The sequence below is a fragment of the Microtus pennsylvanicus genome, chromosome 22 (assembly GCF_037038515.1).
Source record: "Microtus pennsylvanicus isolate mMicPen1 chromosome 22, mMicPen1.hap1, whole genome shotgun sequence".
NCBI classification, from domain to species: Eukaryota; Metazoa; Chordata; class Mammalia; order Rodentia; family Cricetidae; genus Microtus; species Microtus pennsylvanicus.
Genome location: NC_134600.1, coordinates 1,741,291 through 1,760,142, shown reverse-complemented (window position 1 = coordinate 1,760,142; position 18,852 = coordinate 1,741,291). Strand labels below are relative to the sequence as shown.

Genomic DNA, 18,852 nt, shown 5'->3' with positions numbered 1-18,852 from the left:
GACACCCACTTCTGCGTGAAGGTCCAAGAGCAACTTGTGGAAGCAGGTTCTCTCCTACCCCGTGGGTTGAGGGAGGTGATCGGCCTTGGTGGTGGCGGTGCCGTGACCTGCTGAGCCGTCTCTCCTGTCTAGTGCATCCTTCACCCACGGCCCTCGTGTGTTCTGACAAAGGCTAGGTGTGCTGTATGCAGCCACGTCCTCAGATTACCTGCTGTGAGACAGGGAGGCTATTGATGGATTCGCCCATGATCAGTCTTCACAAGTTCCCTTTCCTGGTTATGTGTGTGTTAGCCATTCAGAATATCCTAGGTCAGGTAACAAGTGCAATGTCCAAATTGGTAGTCCCAAGAATGCATTCATCTTTAATTGTCAAGTTGATTGAGTTCTCTAAAATAGCACAGTTTTTAAAGGTGATTAAACAGTTTAATATTTCAGAATGTCATTATGGATCTTCAATTAAAAGCCTTTCTACTCGGCTAAGCCACCTTCTGAGAAAGAGACCAGCAGATATTTATTCAAAGTTGGCTTTATTATTTCGTGGATTAGCAAGACAAGAAAGTAATTTTGGAAACACGAAGAGAAAACCTACATAAATTAGTAAGCTCTTACACTATTGCAGGGAGCCGAGTTTAAATAAGTTGTCACGGAAAATGTCACAGTTTTGTGGAAACATTTTATTTATTTAAAAGAAACATTACACATATGCCTGCCTCACTCTTCCAGAGCAATCCAAGTGTGTGCCCAGGACCCAAGTAAGGAGCACAGTGCTCTAGAACCATCTTTAACCACTGAAGCACAGAGTCCATGAAAAGTAGAAACAGACGATCCCGTTACCAAACAATGTGTAAGAGTAAACACACACAATTCAGTGTTTATGAAAAAATAGAGGATTAATCAAAATATTTTGTTCAAAACTATGAAATTCAAGTTATATGGAAACTGTGCATAAAACATAGTGTATAAACCAAAGGACTCTTCAATGGTCACTTCTAAGAACAAATTAACTTGAGTTAAAAAGTTAAACTTGCTCAACTTCTCTTTTCCAAAGCACTTTGAAACGTGACTATTGAAACCAAAATCTGAACCATCCCAGAACCCATTCTGCAGCTCCTACCACACGCACTGGGTGTGCCTGAAGACATCTGGAAAGAGAATGGCCCGATCAAGTGAGAGCCCAAGTCTGGTCTGTAACTGTGTTATTTCCTCTCCCCTTCACTGCTCTCAGGCTGTCTTTGGAGAATAAGCAGGTTGTAGCTGCACACTCCCGCGGAGACGCGCCCAGCCGCCATACAGTGTGGCCAGCACCGGTGCCCTCCATCTGGCAGGAACCTATGCCAGGCCTCGCTCCCACCGCTGGGCTACAGGAGTAACATCCTAAGAGTGGCCAGACAACCTGTAGTATTACTGCAAAAGGGGAGATGTTTCCAGTGAACACTGCTCGGTCACCTTGACATCAATTAACCATCTAAATAAAGCTTACATTAAAAGCTAGAAACCAAACTGCACACAGACAACCTTAGGAAAACGCAAAGGAAGTAATCCCACAACCGCCAAGTCTCTTCCTCTACCCCAAGTCATGGAACTCATTTTCCCTGTAAACACCCTAAACATCCACTTGGGTTTCCCTTCTGCTGCCAGGAACAGAGCACACTTGCTGGAACCGGTGTACGGGAAGCCGCGGGACAGACAGGCAGTTTTCGGTCCACTTTACCCATCAGGCTGATCTTCCCTGGTCTCAGTCCGCACACCCGAAGTGATGGACACCTCTGGAGAAGGCTGCTGGGGGGAGCTGCCCTGGCTCCCTGCTGAGGGGGTGGGCGGGGAAGGCCCCAGACACAGTGGAGTCCTCCTCAGCTTGATCACTCGGTGCGGAGACTTCTTGTCAGAGAGGAGCACCTTGGCAGGCGGTGGCTGTGTGGCTGGGTTCTCAGCATTCTGGGTGTGAGGGGAAGCAGGAGCATGCCCAGATGCCCCAGTGGCCACAGGGGCCTTTCCATAGCTGCCTCTTCGAGACCAGTTTGCTGTGGCCTGAGAGGAGATCTGGGCAGCACGGACAGGCGACACTCTCACAGAAGCAGAGTTCTTGACTTTAATTTGGGTGCTTGTGGAAGGGCCCAGAAATCTGACCGGCGTAGGACCAGCCTTGCAGTTCAGACCTTCGTCCTCCTCACCGAGGGTTAGCAGCCGCCTGGAAACACAGAAGCATCCATTTCAGCACTTCCGCTTTGTGGAGCACTAAAGAGCAAGTCTCCAGAGTTCACATTCAGGCTTAACAAGAAGAGGCATTAGTTTACAGACAGCAACCCACCTCCTTGCTCACTCCCACCGAGGACAACTGAAGGGGAACACGTTCACTAGCAACTGCTTCCGTGCCTTTACAAACTATGGCTTACAGTATTTCCACCAGGGAGAGTCTGGGGCCCTGGGCAGGAACCAGACCACGCACCACTCTGTTCCCAAGGGCTCTGCCGGGACCCACAGAGTAACTGAGAATAGGCAGTGCTTTTTTCCAAGAACTTCAGAATTTACATGCTTAATGACAAAGGGGGTCTGCCGCCCTTGTGACACAGAGAGGCCGGCAGGGCCTCGGGAAAGGGGCTACTAAATGGTACGGCTGTATTTGCTGGCCACCGTTGTCCCGACACCCACAGAGCCTGTGTGCCATGGGGCACATTTGCATCCTGCTATGACAGTCAAGCCCACTCTGAAGCTAGGTATTTTTGAATATGAAAAGTATTGAACACATTACCCAGAGAGTCCTGAACTCAATCAACCATTCATTATAAACAGCCTACAGGGAAAACACTGCCAGAATGGACCTTAAAACTCCTGAGACACGTCTGAACACACAGGGAGCAGGGGCCTCCCGGAGCACTTCCTCTCCACGGTCTGGGGGCTAGAGGCAACTACAACATGGCGAACACTTGTCCTTGGAAACAGAATCGAAGTCAGGTTTTATGAAAATTTCCATATATAGCTTAGAATGCTACTACACTCAACTTTAAAACCTCACTGAACGAAGGAATACATGGCTTTCACTGTCTTGTCTACCATCAACAATGCTTCCTAAAATCCCAGAAAAAAGATCACTGACAAAGAGGGAGGTCACCATCAGCCATTCCCCCTGCTTCGCTGTCTATGTAACTAGACTCTCCACGAAGGTACAATCACCGTTAGAGTAAAATACTTCTTTGTTTGGGGGACACAGTAGGGTATGCGCCGTCATCCCTGGCCTCCGCCTACAAGATGCCAACAGTAGGGTATGCGTCATCCCTGGCCTCCGCCTACAAGATGACAACAGTAGGGTATGCGTCATCCCTGGCCTCCGCCTACAAGATGACAACAGTAGGGTATGCGTCATCCCTGGCCTCCGCCTACAAGATGACAACAGTAGGGTATGCACCGTCATCCCTGGCCTCCGCCTACAAGATGACAACAGTAGGGTATGCGCCGTCATCCCTGGCCTCCACCTACAAGATGCCAACAGTAGGGTATGCACCGTCATCCCTGGCCTCCACCTACAAGATGCCAACAGTAGGGTATGCGTCATCCCTGGCCTCCGCCTACAAGATGACAACAGTAGGGTATGCACCGTCATCCCTGGCCTCCACCTACAAGATGACAACAGTAGGGTATGCGCCGTCATCCCAGCCTCCACCTACAAGATGACAACAGTAGGGTATGCACCGTCATCCCTGGCCTCCGCCTACAAGATGACAACAGTAGGGTATGCGCCGTCATCCCTGGCCTCCGCCTACAAGATGCCAACAGTAGGGTATGCGCCGTCATCCCAGCCTCCACCTACAAGATGACAACAGTAGGGTATGCGCCGTCATCCCTGGCCTCCGCCTACAAGATGCCAACAGTAGGGTATGCGCCGTCATCCCTGGCCTCCGCCTACAAGATGCCAACAGTAGGGTATGCGCCGTCATCCCAGCCTCCACCTACAAGATGCCAACAGTAGGGTATGCGCCGTCATCCCAGCCTCCACCTACAAGATGACAACAGTAGGGTATGCGCCGTCATCCCTGGCCTCCGCCTACAAGATGACAACAGTAGGGTATGCGCCGTCATCCCAGCCTCCACCTACAAGATGACAACAGTAGGGTATGCGCCGTCATCCCTGGCCTCCGCCTACAAGATGCCAACAGTAGGGTATGCGCCGTCATCCCAGCCTCCACCTACAAGATGACAACAGTAGGGTATGCGCCGTCATCCCTGGCCTCCGCCTACAAGATGACAACAGTAGGGTATGCGCCGTCATCCCTGGCCTCCGCCTACAAGATGCCAACAGTAGGGTATGCGCCGTCATCCCAGCCTCCACCTACAAGATGCCAACAGTAGGGTATGCGCCGTCATCCCAGCCTCCACCTACAAGATGCCAACAGTAGGGTATGCGTCATCCCTGGCCTCCACCTACAAGATGACAACAGTAGGGTATGCGCCGTCATCCCTGGCCTCCACCTACAAGATGACAACAGTAGGGTATGCGCCGTTATCCCTGGCCTCCACCTACAAGATGCCAACAGTAGGGTATGCGCCGTCATCCCAGCCTCCACCTACAAGATGCCAACAGTAGGGTATGCGCCGTCATCCCAGCCTCCACCTACAAGATGCCAACAGTAGGGTATGCGTCATCCCTGGCCTCCACCTACAAGATGACAACAGTAGGGTATGCGCCGTCATCCCAGCCTCCACCTACAAGATGACAACAGTAGGGTATGCGTCATCCCTGGCCTCCACCTACAAGATGCCAACAGTAGGGTATGCGCCGTCATCCCTGGCCTCCACCTACAAGATGACAACAGTAGGGTATGCGCCGTCATCCCTGGCCTCCACCTACAAGATGACAACAGTAGGGTATGCGCCGTCATCCCAGCCTCCACCTACAAGATGCCAACAGTAGGGTATGCGTCATCCCTGGCCTCCACCTACAAGATGACAACAGTAGGGTATGCGCCGTCATCCCTGGCCTCCACCTACAAGATGCCAACAGTAGGGTATGCACCGTCATCCCTGGCCTCCACCTACAAGATGATAACAGTAGGGTATGCGCCGTCATCCCTGGCCTCCACCTACAAGATGACAACAGTAGGGTATGCGCCGTCATCCCTGGCCTCCACCTACAAGATGACAACAGTAGGGTATGCGCCGTCATCCCTGGCCTCCGCCTACAAGATGCCAACAGTAGGGTATGCGCCGTCATCCCTGGCCTCCGCCTACAAGATGCCAACAGTAGGGTATGCGTCATCCCTGGCCTCCGCCTACAAGATGACAACAGTAGGGTATGCGCCGTCATCCCTGGCCTCCACCTACAAGATGCCAACAGTAGGGTATGCGCCGTTATCCCTGGCCTCCGCCTACAAGATGCCAACAGTAGGGTATGCATCGTCATCCCTGGCCTCCGCCTACAAGATGACAACAGTAGGGTATGCGCCGTTATCCCTGGCCTCCGCCTACAAGATGCCACAGGAGATTTCAAGTGTCAAGCCTAAAGACTCTTCACTACTGCCAATGAAGCCCAATTTCACATCTGTGGGGAGACAGCAGCCCCCAGGTCAGCACAGCTCTTACAGCCGCCTTCTCCAACAAGAGCATAGGGCACATCACAACTCGAGGAGAGCCCCTACTTCTCCACAGTTGTGGTAACTTTACTTCACAACTCGAGGAGAGCCCCTACTTCTCCACAGTGGTGGTAACTTTACTTCACTGACATGTATAACACCCGCGCGGGTGGTTAATCAGCTTAGTGAAGTCAAGAGTTATTTCCATGGTGGCAAATCTTAGCAGCTACAGCTTTAAAAACACAACAGAATCACAGATAACCTCTTTCGGATGGGGGCCATATGACGCAGGCTTCCATGCAACGGCTGCTCTTCCAGAGTCCAGCACTCTATCAGCTCGTGAGGCACACGCCAGTAGCTTACACCTTCAAGATAAAAAGGGAATTAAGAGCCATGGGTGAACACTGGCCATCCAAGACTGCGCAGCAACCATCTGTAGCTTGTTCTTGTCAGGTGATGGATGGAGGTGCTCACAGCATGAACAGGAGCTCACTAGTGGCCCCAGGACGGCAGAGGGAAATAGCTCGTGCGCTGGCTGCAAGCCAGGGCTCTGCGCTGCCTCCTAGAAAGTGACTGAGTGTATGCTGGCTTTAAGGGCAGCGGCTCTGACCCTGTGTCTAAATCCCACTGTCACTTACTAATGTGACCTTGGGAAAGTTACTTTCTCATCCTAAGTTTCGTTTCCTTGGTGAAATGCTAATTATCACAGCATGCACCCTGCACGGCTGCTGTGGTCTTAAGTTAATAGCCATGAAGTCCTTAGAACACGTTAAGCACTCAGCCTCCTCAGTGCTCCGTGTTCAGGAGTGAGGCACGCGTCCAGTCAATTCCACTCTTTGTCCATTGGTTCTCCTTTTTTTCATATGTATTTTACTTTGTGTGAACATGGACATGGACATGGCGCAGTCTCCACCGGGGTCAGAGGACAAGGTCCAGGAGTCAGTTCCTTCCTTCCACCTCGTGGCTTCTAGGATGAAAAGCACCGTTGCCTGCTAAGCAGACTCCTTGGCTTACACCTTATGCTCAGGTCGGAAGCACTTCTTAGAGCACTGCCAGCTACACCGCAGGTCTACGCAAACTCTGACTAAGCAGGGACACTCAGAGAGCCATCCTTGAAGTCACTGAGCTACGTATGGACAGGTGACAACATCTAGCACCTCATGCGTGGGTGTGAAGACTGGAAAGCAGGCTCCTTGACATCTATCCCCTTATGACAGACAGCTGACACCCTGGAAGAGAGGGGCCGGAGGAAGAGCGAGGGGAGGGCAGGCCACGGGCTGGAGGCCATGAAACGGAAGAACTGCACTGTACCTTTTCCTTCCCAGGCGTCAAAGGCATCCATCATTTTCTTCAGCTCGGCTACTGAGTAATAGCTCCAAATGTACTGAACATTATTTCCCGCCTCTCTAGAAACATTCAAAAATGGAATGAAAATCTACTATTTATGTATGGATGTGTCTGTTTATATCCAGCTAACATATGCTCAACAAATACTTGATAAGCAAATTATAAAACATCTAGGCACCATGTTGTTCCTCTGTGACCCTAAGCTTCAAGTGTGCACTCATAACTCTCATCTCAAAATATTTTTAAAATACACACACACACACACACACACACACACACGCATAGTAGCTCATGTCTTTAATCCCAGCACTTAGAAGGCAGAGGCAGGCATTCCAGGCCACCAAGGCTATATAGTGAGAATTTGTCTCAAAAACAAACAAAAGGGCAACAAAACAAAACCCGCTACTCTAACTAGAAAAGATCCAACTGTGATGCCATTTCCTTCCATCAGGCAGGTGCTCGGGTGTCTGACGCAGAAACACTACTGCCCGGAAAGGATTCAGAAAGCAAGCTCACACGGCTACAAGTTAGTGATGAGCGTGACCAACTTCACTCTCCCACAGAGCATGAAGACGACAGAAAATACGTTAAGTGACTTTCCTGGTGCAGTAATACTACAGGGACACAGTAAGAGGACAACCTGTAAGAATTTAACACGTCCAAGCCATGGCAGCTTAGCCCTGACCCTGGGTCAGCAGTGGGCATGGACTCCAGGCTGGCACTCTGCCCACACTGTGTGTGGCTCTTCTTCTGTTCACTCTGAAGACCCAGCATGGGGGCTGAGTGATTGAGAAGCTCCGGAGGCAGCTGTCCAACAGCCAGGGCTCCCTGCCCTGAGTCGGGCACAGTCTTTCACACAGTGACGATTCCTAGAATGGCTAAGAGATGTCAGGCCTGACCTCGTTCTCTAGCACCCTGGATCTGAACGCACCTTTTGAAGATGCTTTTGCTGTGCATCCTTCCACCCAGCTGCTTATCCATGGCATCGGTCCCGTCGGCCTTTGTGGCATAGACCCCGATAATCCTGCTCTCACAGCTGGCACCAGATGTGCTAAGATAGTGGAGAACCCAGACTGTCGGTTTACTGCAGACTAGGCCGTACGAGTCACAGAAGTCTGTCAAAGCCTAAAGCAAATATGTATACAAACTGAGATTTAATTATGGAACACGAGATAAATGTGCTGTGTTACTTACATGTAAAGCTAAAATTTGAGCTGGTCATAAAGGGAAATAAAAAGACCATCAATTCTGACTTAGTCTATAAACATAAAGGTAATGAATTAATTGAAGGGAGGTTTTTTTTTTCTTTGTAACAACAAAAATCTCCACAACTCTTTAGAGAGAATACTTTTCCAAAGAGAGTTTCTCTTCTATCTCTTCTTTTGACTTGCCAGCATCACTTTTGATTTTAGTCTTCATATAGTAACTAAAAGTCAGCCCTCCACCTTCCTTGTTAGAACGCCTTCCCAAACTTCTCACTTAGCCTCCCTTTTTCTTTCTATTGGCTGGGCCCACAACTGGTCCTTATTCCAACTACGGATAACCAGATTAACTTGTCCTTCTACACTGCAGGGCTGCTATGGTGCGGCCCAGCAGGGTCTGAACTCATCCGGCATTCACACGCTGATGTCACTCACTCATTTGCACTGTCTGCTGAGTCCACTGGCAGATCCTTCGGGTCAGGGAGAGCAGGCAGCGTGAAGATGACACCTGCCGCTACTACTCACGGGCGGCTGGCGCTTTCATTGAGTACGGCTAAACACTGATCTTTAACACTATGAGTGAACCACAGACTACACTGTGAACTGTTCTAGGGTGAGAACTGGACTCCATTTCTTGGTACTCCACACAGCCCCTGTACAACACCATGAAATAAATGAGCCTGATGCTGGAATAAATGCAGGTACACTTTATCCTTTTGAATACGAATCAGGAGCCGAGGACTACAGAGCTGGGATTCAGAAGATGAACGCTAACCCGCTCGAATCTTCCTGCAGGGCTTTTCTACCCCATTCTCTAGTTTGGTAAGTAGCGTTATCAATACTATCACTTGGCAATTAAAAGTCTGAAACCTCAATAGCAGAATCCATACACCCATGCAAATTCCTAAGGGATTCTGTGCTGCAGTCCCGATAACCAACTGTCCATCAGCCTGTCCTGAGCTGACACCGGAAGCTAAAGCTCAAATCAGTGCATAGCAACTTTCAGGATCAACAACTGACAACAGAAACAATTTTCTTACGTGCTAAATAGCCACAAATACAATACGTATTGAAAGGACATGGATAACAAAACTTTCAAGTCATGTAAGTATCTTTAAAATGTGGTGTACAGTAAAAACGTCTTTTAAGAAAGACTTGCTGCTTGCTCTTAAAGTGAATTCAGCATGCTTCATTTTCAAACTGCTACACTCACTAAGTCGGGTGAGAGCTTATTATTAGAACAATTCTTGTAAAAACAAGTTATCTTAGTAAATAAAATAATACCATTACACCCTCATTAATGATATTATATCTCTAATTTAAAAAGAACTTCAGAAACCAAGTGTAGTGGTGTGTACTTTTAATCCCAGCACTCAGGAAGCAGAGGCAGGTGGATCACTGTGAGCTCAAAGCCAGTCTGGTTTACAAAGCCAGTTCTAGGCCAGCCAGGGCTACAGAGCGGGACCCAACCTCAAAATAAAAACAACCATTTCAGAAGAATAGTTCTATCTAAAAGAATGAAAAGTGTTACATCTTCAGTACGGTATATAATAAAGCTTTTTTTCCCTAGAATTAATCTTGGACTCTCAGTATGAGTAGGAATAGTTAAGAAGCGTGTTCAAAAATGATCACAAACTGCCTCACGCTCGGTATCTGACATCACAACTATGCAGAATAATATACTTCTTTGTGCATAATAAACATGTATTTTAAAACTTGAGAAAATGCCAAGACCTTTTTAAGTTCTATATTTGACCTTAAAGAATATGTCTCCATTTCATTGGCCAAGTGGTCAGACAGGCTGTATGGATAAGGGATGCCAAAATAATCGGCCTCTTCCTGTAGGGCGGCTCGGGTCTGCTCATCTGAGGGAAGCTGCACTTCTCCATGGAGATAATCCAGAATGTACTTAAACAGCTGTCCGTCGCGGTCGATGACGCACGCCCCTGGAAGACAGTCCCGAGACAGTCGGGCAGACCCGTCAGCAATCTGGACGCTCCATGTCTCAGCCACACACATCAGCTCCCACACACATCAGCTCCCACGCACACCAGCTCCCACGCACTCCAGCTCCCACGTACACCAGCTCCCACGCACACCAGCTCCCACGCACATCAGCTCCCACGCACATCAGCTCCCACGCACACCAGCTCCCACGCACACCAGCTCCCACGCACATCAGCTCCCACGCACATCAGCTCCCACGCACATCAGCTCCCACGCACACCAGCTCCCACGCACACCAGCTCCCACGCAGATCAGCTCCCACGCACACCAGCTCCCACGCACACCAGCTCCTACGCACACCAGCTCCCACGCACACCAGCTCCCACGCACACCAGCTCCCACGCACATCAGCTCCCACGCACACCAGCTCCCACGCACATCAGCTCCCACGCACACCAGCTCCCACGCACACCAGCTCCCACGCACACCAGCTCCCAGGCACACCAGCTCCCAGGCACACCAGCTCCCACGCACATCAGCCCCCACGCACACCAGCTCCCACGCACATCAGCTCCCACGCACATCAGTGCTGTCTTCCCTGAAGAACACAGAGAGAAGCTAGTGTGCGGTCAGCCTCAGTACCATTACCCGGAATGCCACAGGAAAGCATCAACTTTCAAAACACAGTCATCCCCATCCTTAGGTCATGGTTGTCTCCGTGCAGCAGCGGCACCACAGATTTCAGAAACTGCTATTTAATCTCTCTATGAATCTCCATACGTTCTAACACAACTAAGAAAAGGACTTTACAACAGAGCCCCATTTGGACGAATATTCATACTCATGCTCCTGACTTTGCACATTTACCGGATTCATCTGTTTTCAGAGGGAAACGCCCGCTGAACATGGATGCCAGCATGGAGTCCTTAAAGCGGCACAAAGAGTCCCGCCGGGCCGTGTAAATGCAGCCGCCCACGTTCAGACGAAGAATATCTAGCAGCTCTTCTGCTTGGGGGCCTGCCATTGCTCCCTTGGACGCCTAAAGTTTTGACGGAAGCTCTCACACACTTCGAAACAATCACAGTCGTCCCAGATGTCTGTAGAAACAAAGGACAAATATCACTGACCTTGCTGAAAATAAATGGATAAGATAAATATAGTTTAATGTAGTTTAAACAGATTCTATTCTGTGTGATAGGAAAGACATCTGCAATGTAGTAAGCTGAGGAAATTTGCATCTGAGAATTTATAAATATCCAGCGATTATAAATCACAGTTGATAAAACAACTAAAGATTATACAAGGTAAGGCACAGTCAGGCACATGGAAAGTAAAGACAAGACATGCTTGTGACTTCTGGCACTGGCGTGGGTTTTGAACAAGACTGAAAAAACCATCTAGACTGAAGAGATCGGCATGTAACACAGGGAACCGCAGGGCTTTACCAATTACAACCTCTGGTGCTTGGGTCAATCGATTGTCTTAATTTTCTTGTTCCCTTATATATAAAATGGAGGCAGCAATGGTCCACAGATCTCCCGAGAAGCAGTTTAGGTCACACAAAGAAAAAAACATCTGCCACAAACTCAAAACGCAGCAAATGACGAATTCTACACGGTGACACAAGTTTCCCGTAAGGTACACGCTGAGGGACCTGAGACAAACACTGAAGATAAGGAACAGCCGATAACTGTGATCCTGAAATTGTAGCTAATAATATAACTAGGTAATGTATCCTTTATTAACTGAGATCAGAAGCGTGTTTACGCCATGGCTCCTGGTTGAGATCATGAGGCTTTTCTTGCAGAGGACCTGGGTTCAATCCCCAGCACCATATGGCTCAGGACTGTCTGTAACTCCAGTTCTAAGTGATCTGACGCCCTCGTCTGGCCTCTGCAGTCACTGCGTGCACATGGCGCACAGATAGATACAGATGCAGGCAAAATACCCACATGCACAAAAATAAACAGAATGTCCACAAATGAATTCTATTTATACAGGTAGCCAGACTGCTCTAGACCTACAGGTGATAGCTTGTCAGTCATCTGGCTCTTACATTCTAAAACGGCCAACACTTTGGGGACGTTCTTTTATAAATCTCTTTATCCATTCTGAACATTATTAACAAATGACCATGGTTCTCTACAGAATCTGAAATGGGCTGGAAACATGTACTCTCCATTAAGAATCTGAAGTATCTAAACTTTCACAGAAAGTCTTAAGGTGGCTGCCAAACTCAACTATATCCATGCCAATTCAGTTGTACGAACTGATGAACTGAAATCCTTTCCCAGAGACACCAACTTCAACAAACGCCAATAAAATGGGAGGAGACCACTAGAGCCTGAAGAAGGCCAACCGACGAAAAGCATTAGGAATCCAACAAGGTTCAGTCTTCCAAAGACCAGTTACTTGTAGTGGTATTTCATATATATATATATATATATTTGGTTTTTCGAGACAGGGTTTCTCTGTGGTTTTGGAGCCTGTCCTGAACTAACTCTTGTAGACCAGGCTGGCCTCTGCCTCCCAAGTGCTGGAATTACGGCTTCATTTGTATTCTAATAAACAAAGCTTGCCTGAAGACCAGAACGCAAAACAGACATACTAGTCGGCCATACAGGCCAGGCAGTGGTCGCACACGCTTTTAATCCCAGCACTAGAGGAATATAAGGCGGGATGAGACAGAATTTGCTCCTTCAGTCTGAAGATTACAAAGACCTAAGAGCTTTCTAGTAGTTGGCTGCTTTGCTTCTCTGATCTTCAGGTTGAACCCAATATCTGTCTCTGGGTTTTGATTATTCACGCTACACTTACTGAGGCGACCTCTTGCTGCCTCAAAGTCCTGGAGCTGCCCGCAGTTACCTGCTCCCTACAATCCTATTTTTCCTGTTCCTAGATAAGTCTCATTTATCTCTTGCAAGGTCTTTCTGTGCAGAGTTAGAATCCTTGCCCAGATTTTATGGCATGTGTTTAATCTCTTCTTCTCCACCCCATCCCGTTCCCCTAAACTCAAGAAGGCAAGGGCAGTGTCGTTGTCGATAATCCCGTTTACTGAACACCTACTGTGCACTAGACGCTGCGAAGAGAACTAGACGGACATCACCTAATACACAGAAAAGACTTGATCACACAAGAATCCTTTTCCCTACAGACAGATGACAACACTGGGCAATGGAATCACTGGTTTGTGCAGCAGCCACACCAACTTGCCTGGGGGGTAAGCCGTGGAGCCAGAGATAACCCAGGGAAGCCGGGTGAACCTGGGGGATGCGCCCACAGTCCACCCCACCTCCAGGGCTCCCGCTTTCGGCCCTGCCCTCACTATCAGCTGCCCAAGGCCGGTCCCGGGGAGGGCACTGCTCAGATGCACCCCCTGGGGCCTCCTGTGGTGTGAAGACCCTCTGCGCAGAACCGTCGAGGATGCCTGCCGAAAAGGCACACGCCCCGGCCACGGCAGGATTCAGAGAGCCTGAGAGGCGGGGGATCGGCGGGGAATCGGCGGGGAATCGGCGGGGAATCGGCGGGCCGGGGACTCCACTCGGAGGAGCACACTTCAAAGGGCTTACGGCCCTGCGCCCAGCCGGACAAAACCGAGCAAGGCGAGCGAGCAAGCTGGGGGAGAGCGGGCATCACCAGGCCCCGCCGGGGTCTTCCTCGGTCCGCGCAGGCGCCGTCGCATCGGAGCGGCCGGGCCTCCCTCGGGACGCCCCCAACGCTTCAGGGCCCGAGCCCCGCCACCCACCCGGCGCCCGGGGCCTCCACCCCGGCGGGCGGAGCGGAGCGGCCACCGCCTACTGACCTGCGGCCGCCCGGCCCTCGGCACAGCCGCCCCAAGCCGCGGGGCCGGACCCGGAAGTGAGGCGTCGTCGCCCGCTCCGCGCGGCGCCCCCGTGCGGTCCCGACGCGCAGGGCGCCGGGAGGGAGGAGGAAGGGAGGACACGCCCCTGGTTAGCCCCGCCCCCAGGGCATAGGCCACGCCCCAAAGCACTATGCCCCGCCCCCGGCTCCTCTGATGGAAAAGGAAAGGTGCCTCCATTCATAAATCTATAACTTGGGTGTTGTCGTTTGCATAGGGCGTGGCTTGCAAAAACTTTTCTCACTCCGGATTCTTCAATTAAGTCTGTGACAACTGTCAAAGGCAGCAGTTGGTTTCTAGAGATATTTTTTATTAGATCTTTAGAAATTTCGTACCTCGGAATAAGATGCGAGTTTTATTCTTGTACAGGTCGTGAAATATTCTTCTTCAAGACGCGCAAGTTTTTTTAAAATATTTATTTATTTATTATGCATACAATATTCTGCCTCCATGTGTGTCTGCAGGCCAGAAGAGGGCACCAGACCTCCTGACAGATGGTTGTGAGCCACCATGTGGTTGCCAGGAATTGAACTCAGGACCTTTGGAAGAGCAGGCAATGCTCTTAACCACTGAGCCATCTCTCCAGCCCCAAGACACGCAAGTTTTGTCATAGCACTAAAATAAGTAATATTGATTCTTGGGTCACGGGCTGTAGAAAATCAGAATGGCAGCCTCTGTGCCATACTTTGTGGGAGACACAGACACTAAGGACCGTCAGTCGTTACAGAGAGTGATAGCTCCCTCAGAGCAGCGTCAGGGAGATGTTGGGTTGAGACCAAAACCTGAATGGAGAGTCCCTTACCAATACGGGGAACTTTAAGCCGAGAGCTGAAAATGAGAGCGAGTTCAGAGCCTAGGTGTTGAAGAGACTCCGTGACAATATTTTCGAGAAGAGAGAGAATGGGTGGAAGGTCATTGCGGCACAAAAGAACTTGGAAATCTGTAGCAAGAAAGGAAACTAGGCTATCTGAAGCTGGGTGAGAGCAAGGACGATATGGAAAATTAAACATGGCAACTAGAACGAAACAGAATAGTAGTAGCCAAAGCCATGGTGATGGCAACGGGGTTACGGATTGTCTTTGGCAGGGGATGTCAGCCATTCCTCCATCCCCAGCTCAAGTGACATTAGGAGATGCTAGTGAAATATGAAGTAAAAGCCTGATTGCAATGGGACTCTGCTGTGCAGCTTCATAAGGTCGCCATCCATGACAGGGCAGGGCTTTGCCGTTACCTACTGTCAGCTCCACGGTTTTCTATCAGTGTGCCCACTGGACCCCATGCAGACATATTAAAAGGATCACAAGTAGAAGAATTCATTATATGTATTATATTTTCAACAAAATCACAGAAGAAAAACTCCCTAACCTCAATAAGGAGATGGGTATATTGTTAGTTAGGACTTTGACGTTGAGCAGAATGCACTTTGAATGGTGAGCTGGCCTTGAGACTACGGGGAGGAGGGGTGGAAAAGCTATGACTCAAAAGGGATACGTTTGGGTATCAAGTTGACAAGGATTAGATGCGTGGCGGTTAATATCGTCCATTTGAAATGATGCAGAATCGCCTCTCCCTACCTGTGAGCGAGTTCGTAGACCGAGTTTATTGGGGCAGGAAGACCCACCCTCAGTGTGAGTGGCACCAGTCATGGGTCGGAGTCCTGGATTGAATAAAAAGAAGAAGAAACTGAGCTGAGCCCTCTCTGGGCGTCCTGACTGTGGGTGCAATGAGACTGCTCATCTTAAGCTTTGGTCCCTCGTGACTTCCACACTGCGGTGGACTGTACCACCAAACTGTGAGCCAAACCCCCTTCTTGGGCCTGCTTCTGCAGTATTTACTACAGCAACGGGGAAAAAACTAAGGCAGGGAATCTGTGGCGAGCCTTGCCCCTTCGCCAAGGCACCCTCTCTGTCTTCTCCACAGATGCTTTACACCACACAATATCTTTCGCTTCTGTCAGCCAGCCATAATTTGTAATGGAGCAGTTCTACCTCCCAGACTACTACAAATAAGATCAGGTGGCTAAATGAAATAACTACACTGTTTCTGCTTTGTTTTATTGGTTTATTGATCTGCAGTGTCCTTTGCCGGGCTCCGGCTCTCAGAGATCATTTTTCTTTGATGATTTTTCTTTCGGTCATGCTGGTTTGTTAAGGAGGATTTCTTTACATGTAGCAAACTCTCCCCACTTTCATCTCTTCCAGCTTCCTTGGGTGTGTGGGTAGGTGTCTCCAGACAATCGGAATTTAATTGCCTGGAATTCTGCCTGAGGTATAGAAGAGCAGACAATTAATTGCTGAAGGAATCAAGGAGAACTGGGGAAAGGCACTGTCCACCCTCGGGGAGTGTCACAACTAGACCGGGAACTCTATTAATTTGATTAACAATAATTGAGACTCATATAAAAACATCACGGGCTACAATACTGCCTTAAAAACCCCAGCCTGTCTTCCCCTTCTGCAGCAGCCCTCAGATTTGCAATGGACGCTGTTGTTGCCACACTGGTATCAATAAAAGCGTGTTTCTTATATTTTAAATTGAAGCTTGTCCCGTGGCGTCTTTTCCTGGTGTCCTCATATTCTGCAACACATTCTCGGGTGGCAAAGCGTTTCCTGGGAGGAGATGGAACACACATTTTGACTCACCCCTGCTGGGAACCCATAACAGACCAACTTACAGATACCACCTAAGTCCAGCTGGATAAACCAGCGAGTTTTATTGCGATATTTACAGAAATATGGGTGAGGGGTTACTTACAGGAGCAGAAATAACCCAAAGGCAGCTGTATCACCATAGCCCACCCCAGCATGGATGACGTCTCACAGAGCTGGGAACCTGCAGCTCACTGCACAGCCTGTAGGCAGCTCAGCAGGCTGGAGAGCGACCTTTCCAGGTGCCTCATTTGGATTAAGCCTCACCCAGGCAGCTCCCCTGGTTTCTGCTTGTTGCAGGCAGCTGCTCTGGTCTCTCAGTCTTTGCAGCTCTTCTCAGAGAATCCTCTTTGCCTTTGACTTCACTGTCTTCTTGGCATCTCAAATCCCTCAAACACTCGGCTTCTATTGGTTACTCCGGCAGGGAGGGCGTAGTGAATCTGGTCAGTTTCAAGGACTTCCCATTACTTGCCTTTCTGTTTGAAGAGCTTCCTGCAGGATGCAAGGTTTCAATCTCAGAGGAAACTGTTATACAGTGAATCTGTTATGGCAAGAAAGAGGTAGTAGTTGGGAGCATGAAGGAAGCGATCGCACTGCAACTGAAATCAGAAAGTCGAGAGAAATCAGTGCTGGCGTTCTGCCGCCTTCTCCTTTCTTTCCTTTTCCATTCCGCCTAGGATTCCAGTCTAGGGTATGGGTGCTGACCACATTCAGGGTGGGTGTTTCCTCCTCGGGTAAGTCTTTATGGGAAACACCATCACAAATAGGCCCAGAGGTGTGTCTCCTAGGTGATTCCAAACCCAGTCAAGCTAACAATCAAAATGAACCATCAAAAGTCTTGTGGGTCTGGGCTTTCTCAGAGATTCACGAAGAGGCTTTTTATTTTTGATACCCGTATCCAGTGTGGGACCAGGACTTCACCTGGGCACATTCCCAAGATGCAGCAAAGATTTTCATCCATACATTTTCCATTTCTTCCTTTGTCATGCAGAAGCCTTTTAATGTAACACAGTCCCAATTGCCAGCGTTTAGTCTTCTTCCTAAAACACCGGAATCCTTTTTAAAAAGTTCTTGCCTAGCAGGGTGTGGTGGCACACACCTTTAATCCTAGCACTTGGGAGGCCGAGGCAGAGATTGAGGCCAGCCTGGTCTACAAAGAGAGTTCTAGGATATCCAGGGCTGTGACAAAGAGAAACCCTGTCTCGGAAAAAAAAAAAACAACAACAACAAAACCGTTCTTGCCTATGCCTCTATCTTGAAATATTTCCCCTATGTTTTCCTAAAGGGATTCAAGTGGGATCAACATATTAAAGAAACGAGTCAGACACAGAAAGGCAAATATGACATTTTTCTCATCTGTAGGCACTAGAATTCTTTATAGATGATAAAACGGCTTACACAGACGTACATAACATGAAATCATAAGGAGGACGAGGGGATGGGAGGAAACGAATGGGAGACACAAAGGGAAGAAGGGAAGTGGATGGGACAGGGGTTGAATTCTGTCAAAACGTCCGCTATACCTAAATTTGTCATTATGAAGCATAGCACTATGTGTGAGGAACATAAACCAATCTAAAACATTTAAGTGATATTTATGTCAAGATCTAAAGTTTCCTTCTTTATATCTAGGCTTCCTTTGTTCACTGTTATTCTCAAATTTGGTCAAATGGTTTTCACTGTTTTAGCAAAAGATGTTTACATATCTTCCTCCCCCAAATGCATTTATAAAGCAAGCTGCCATTTCATAGACTTTTTTTTTCTTTTTCGAGACAGGGTTTCTCTGTGGCTTTGGAGCCTCTCCTGGAACTAGCTCTGTAGACCAGGCTGGTCTCGAACTCACAGAGATCCGCCTGCCTCTGCCTCCCGAGTGCTGGGATTAAAGGCATGCGCCACCATCGCCCGGCTTTCATAGACTTTTTAAGATGCAGTTATAATAATGCTCAAATGTCCTCAAACGATAAAAAATAATGTCAAGACATGACTACTTTATGGTCAATTAAAAGACAAGTTATTTAAAAGTTTTTTTTTAATTTATTATTTTATTTTATGTGGATAAATATTTGGCCTGCATATATGTATGTGCACCGTATGTGTATTTGCAGAGGCCAGAAGAGGGTATAGATTCCGTGGAACTGGAATTACAAAGAGTTGCGAGTCACCGTGTGGGTGCAGGGAACCAAACTGGGTCCTTTGCAAGACCGACAAATGTTCATGACCTCGGAGCCATCTCTCCAGGTCCCTATTGCATTTTTAATACGATGGACTAAAGCAAAAGTTATTGT

General features: G+C 48.8%; 1 protein-coding gene across 2 annotated transcripts; it reads right to left on the bottom strand.

Annotated features, from left to right (window-relative positions):
• Positions 1-659: 659 nt before the first annotated feature.
• On the bottom strand, positions 660-13,963 carry Kctd18 (potassium channel tetramerization domain containing 18). Of its 2 annotated transcripts, none has more exons than XM_075956076.1 (7): positions 13,863-13,963; positions 10,928-11,157; positions 9,848-10,059; positions 7,843-8,036; positions 6,876-6,970; positions 5,827-5,929; positions 660-2,188 (listed from the first exon to the last, which is right to left on the bottom strand). In XM_075956076.1, the coding sequence occupies exons 2-7, from the start codon at positions 11,082-11,084 to the stop codon at positions 1,708-1,710; spliced, it is 1,242 nt and encodes a 413-aa protein (XP_075812191.1). In that variant the 5' UTR covers positions 11,085-11,157; positions 13,863-13,963; the 3' UTR covers positions 660-1,707. The 2 variants fall into 2 exon arrangements, with proteins under 2 accessions (XP_075812191.1, XP_075812192.1); XM_075956077.1 differs by lacking the exon at positions 13,863-13,963 and adding an exon at positions 13,274-13,852.
• Between the last annotated feature and the right edge of the window lie 4,889 nt (positions 13,964-18,852).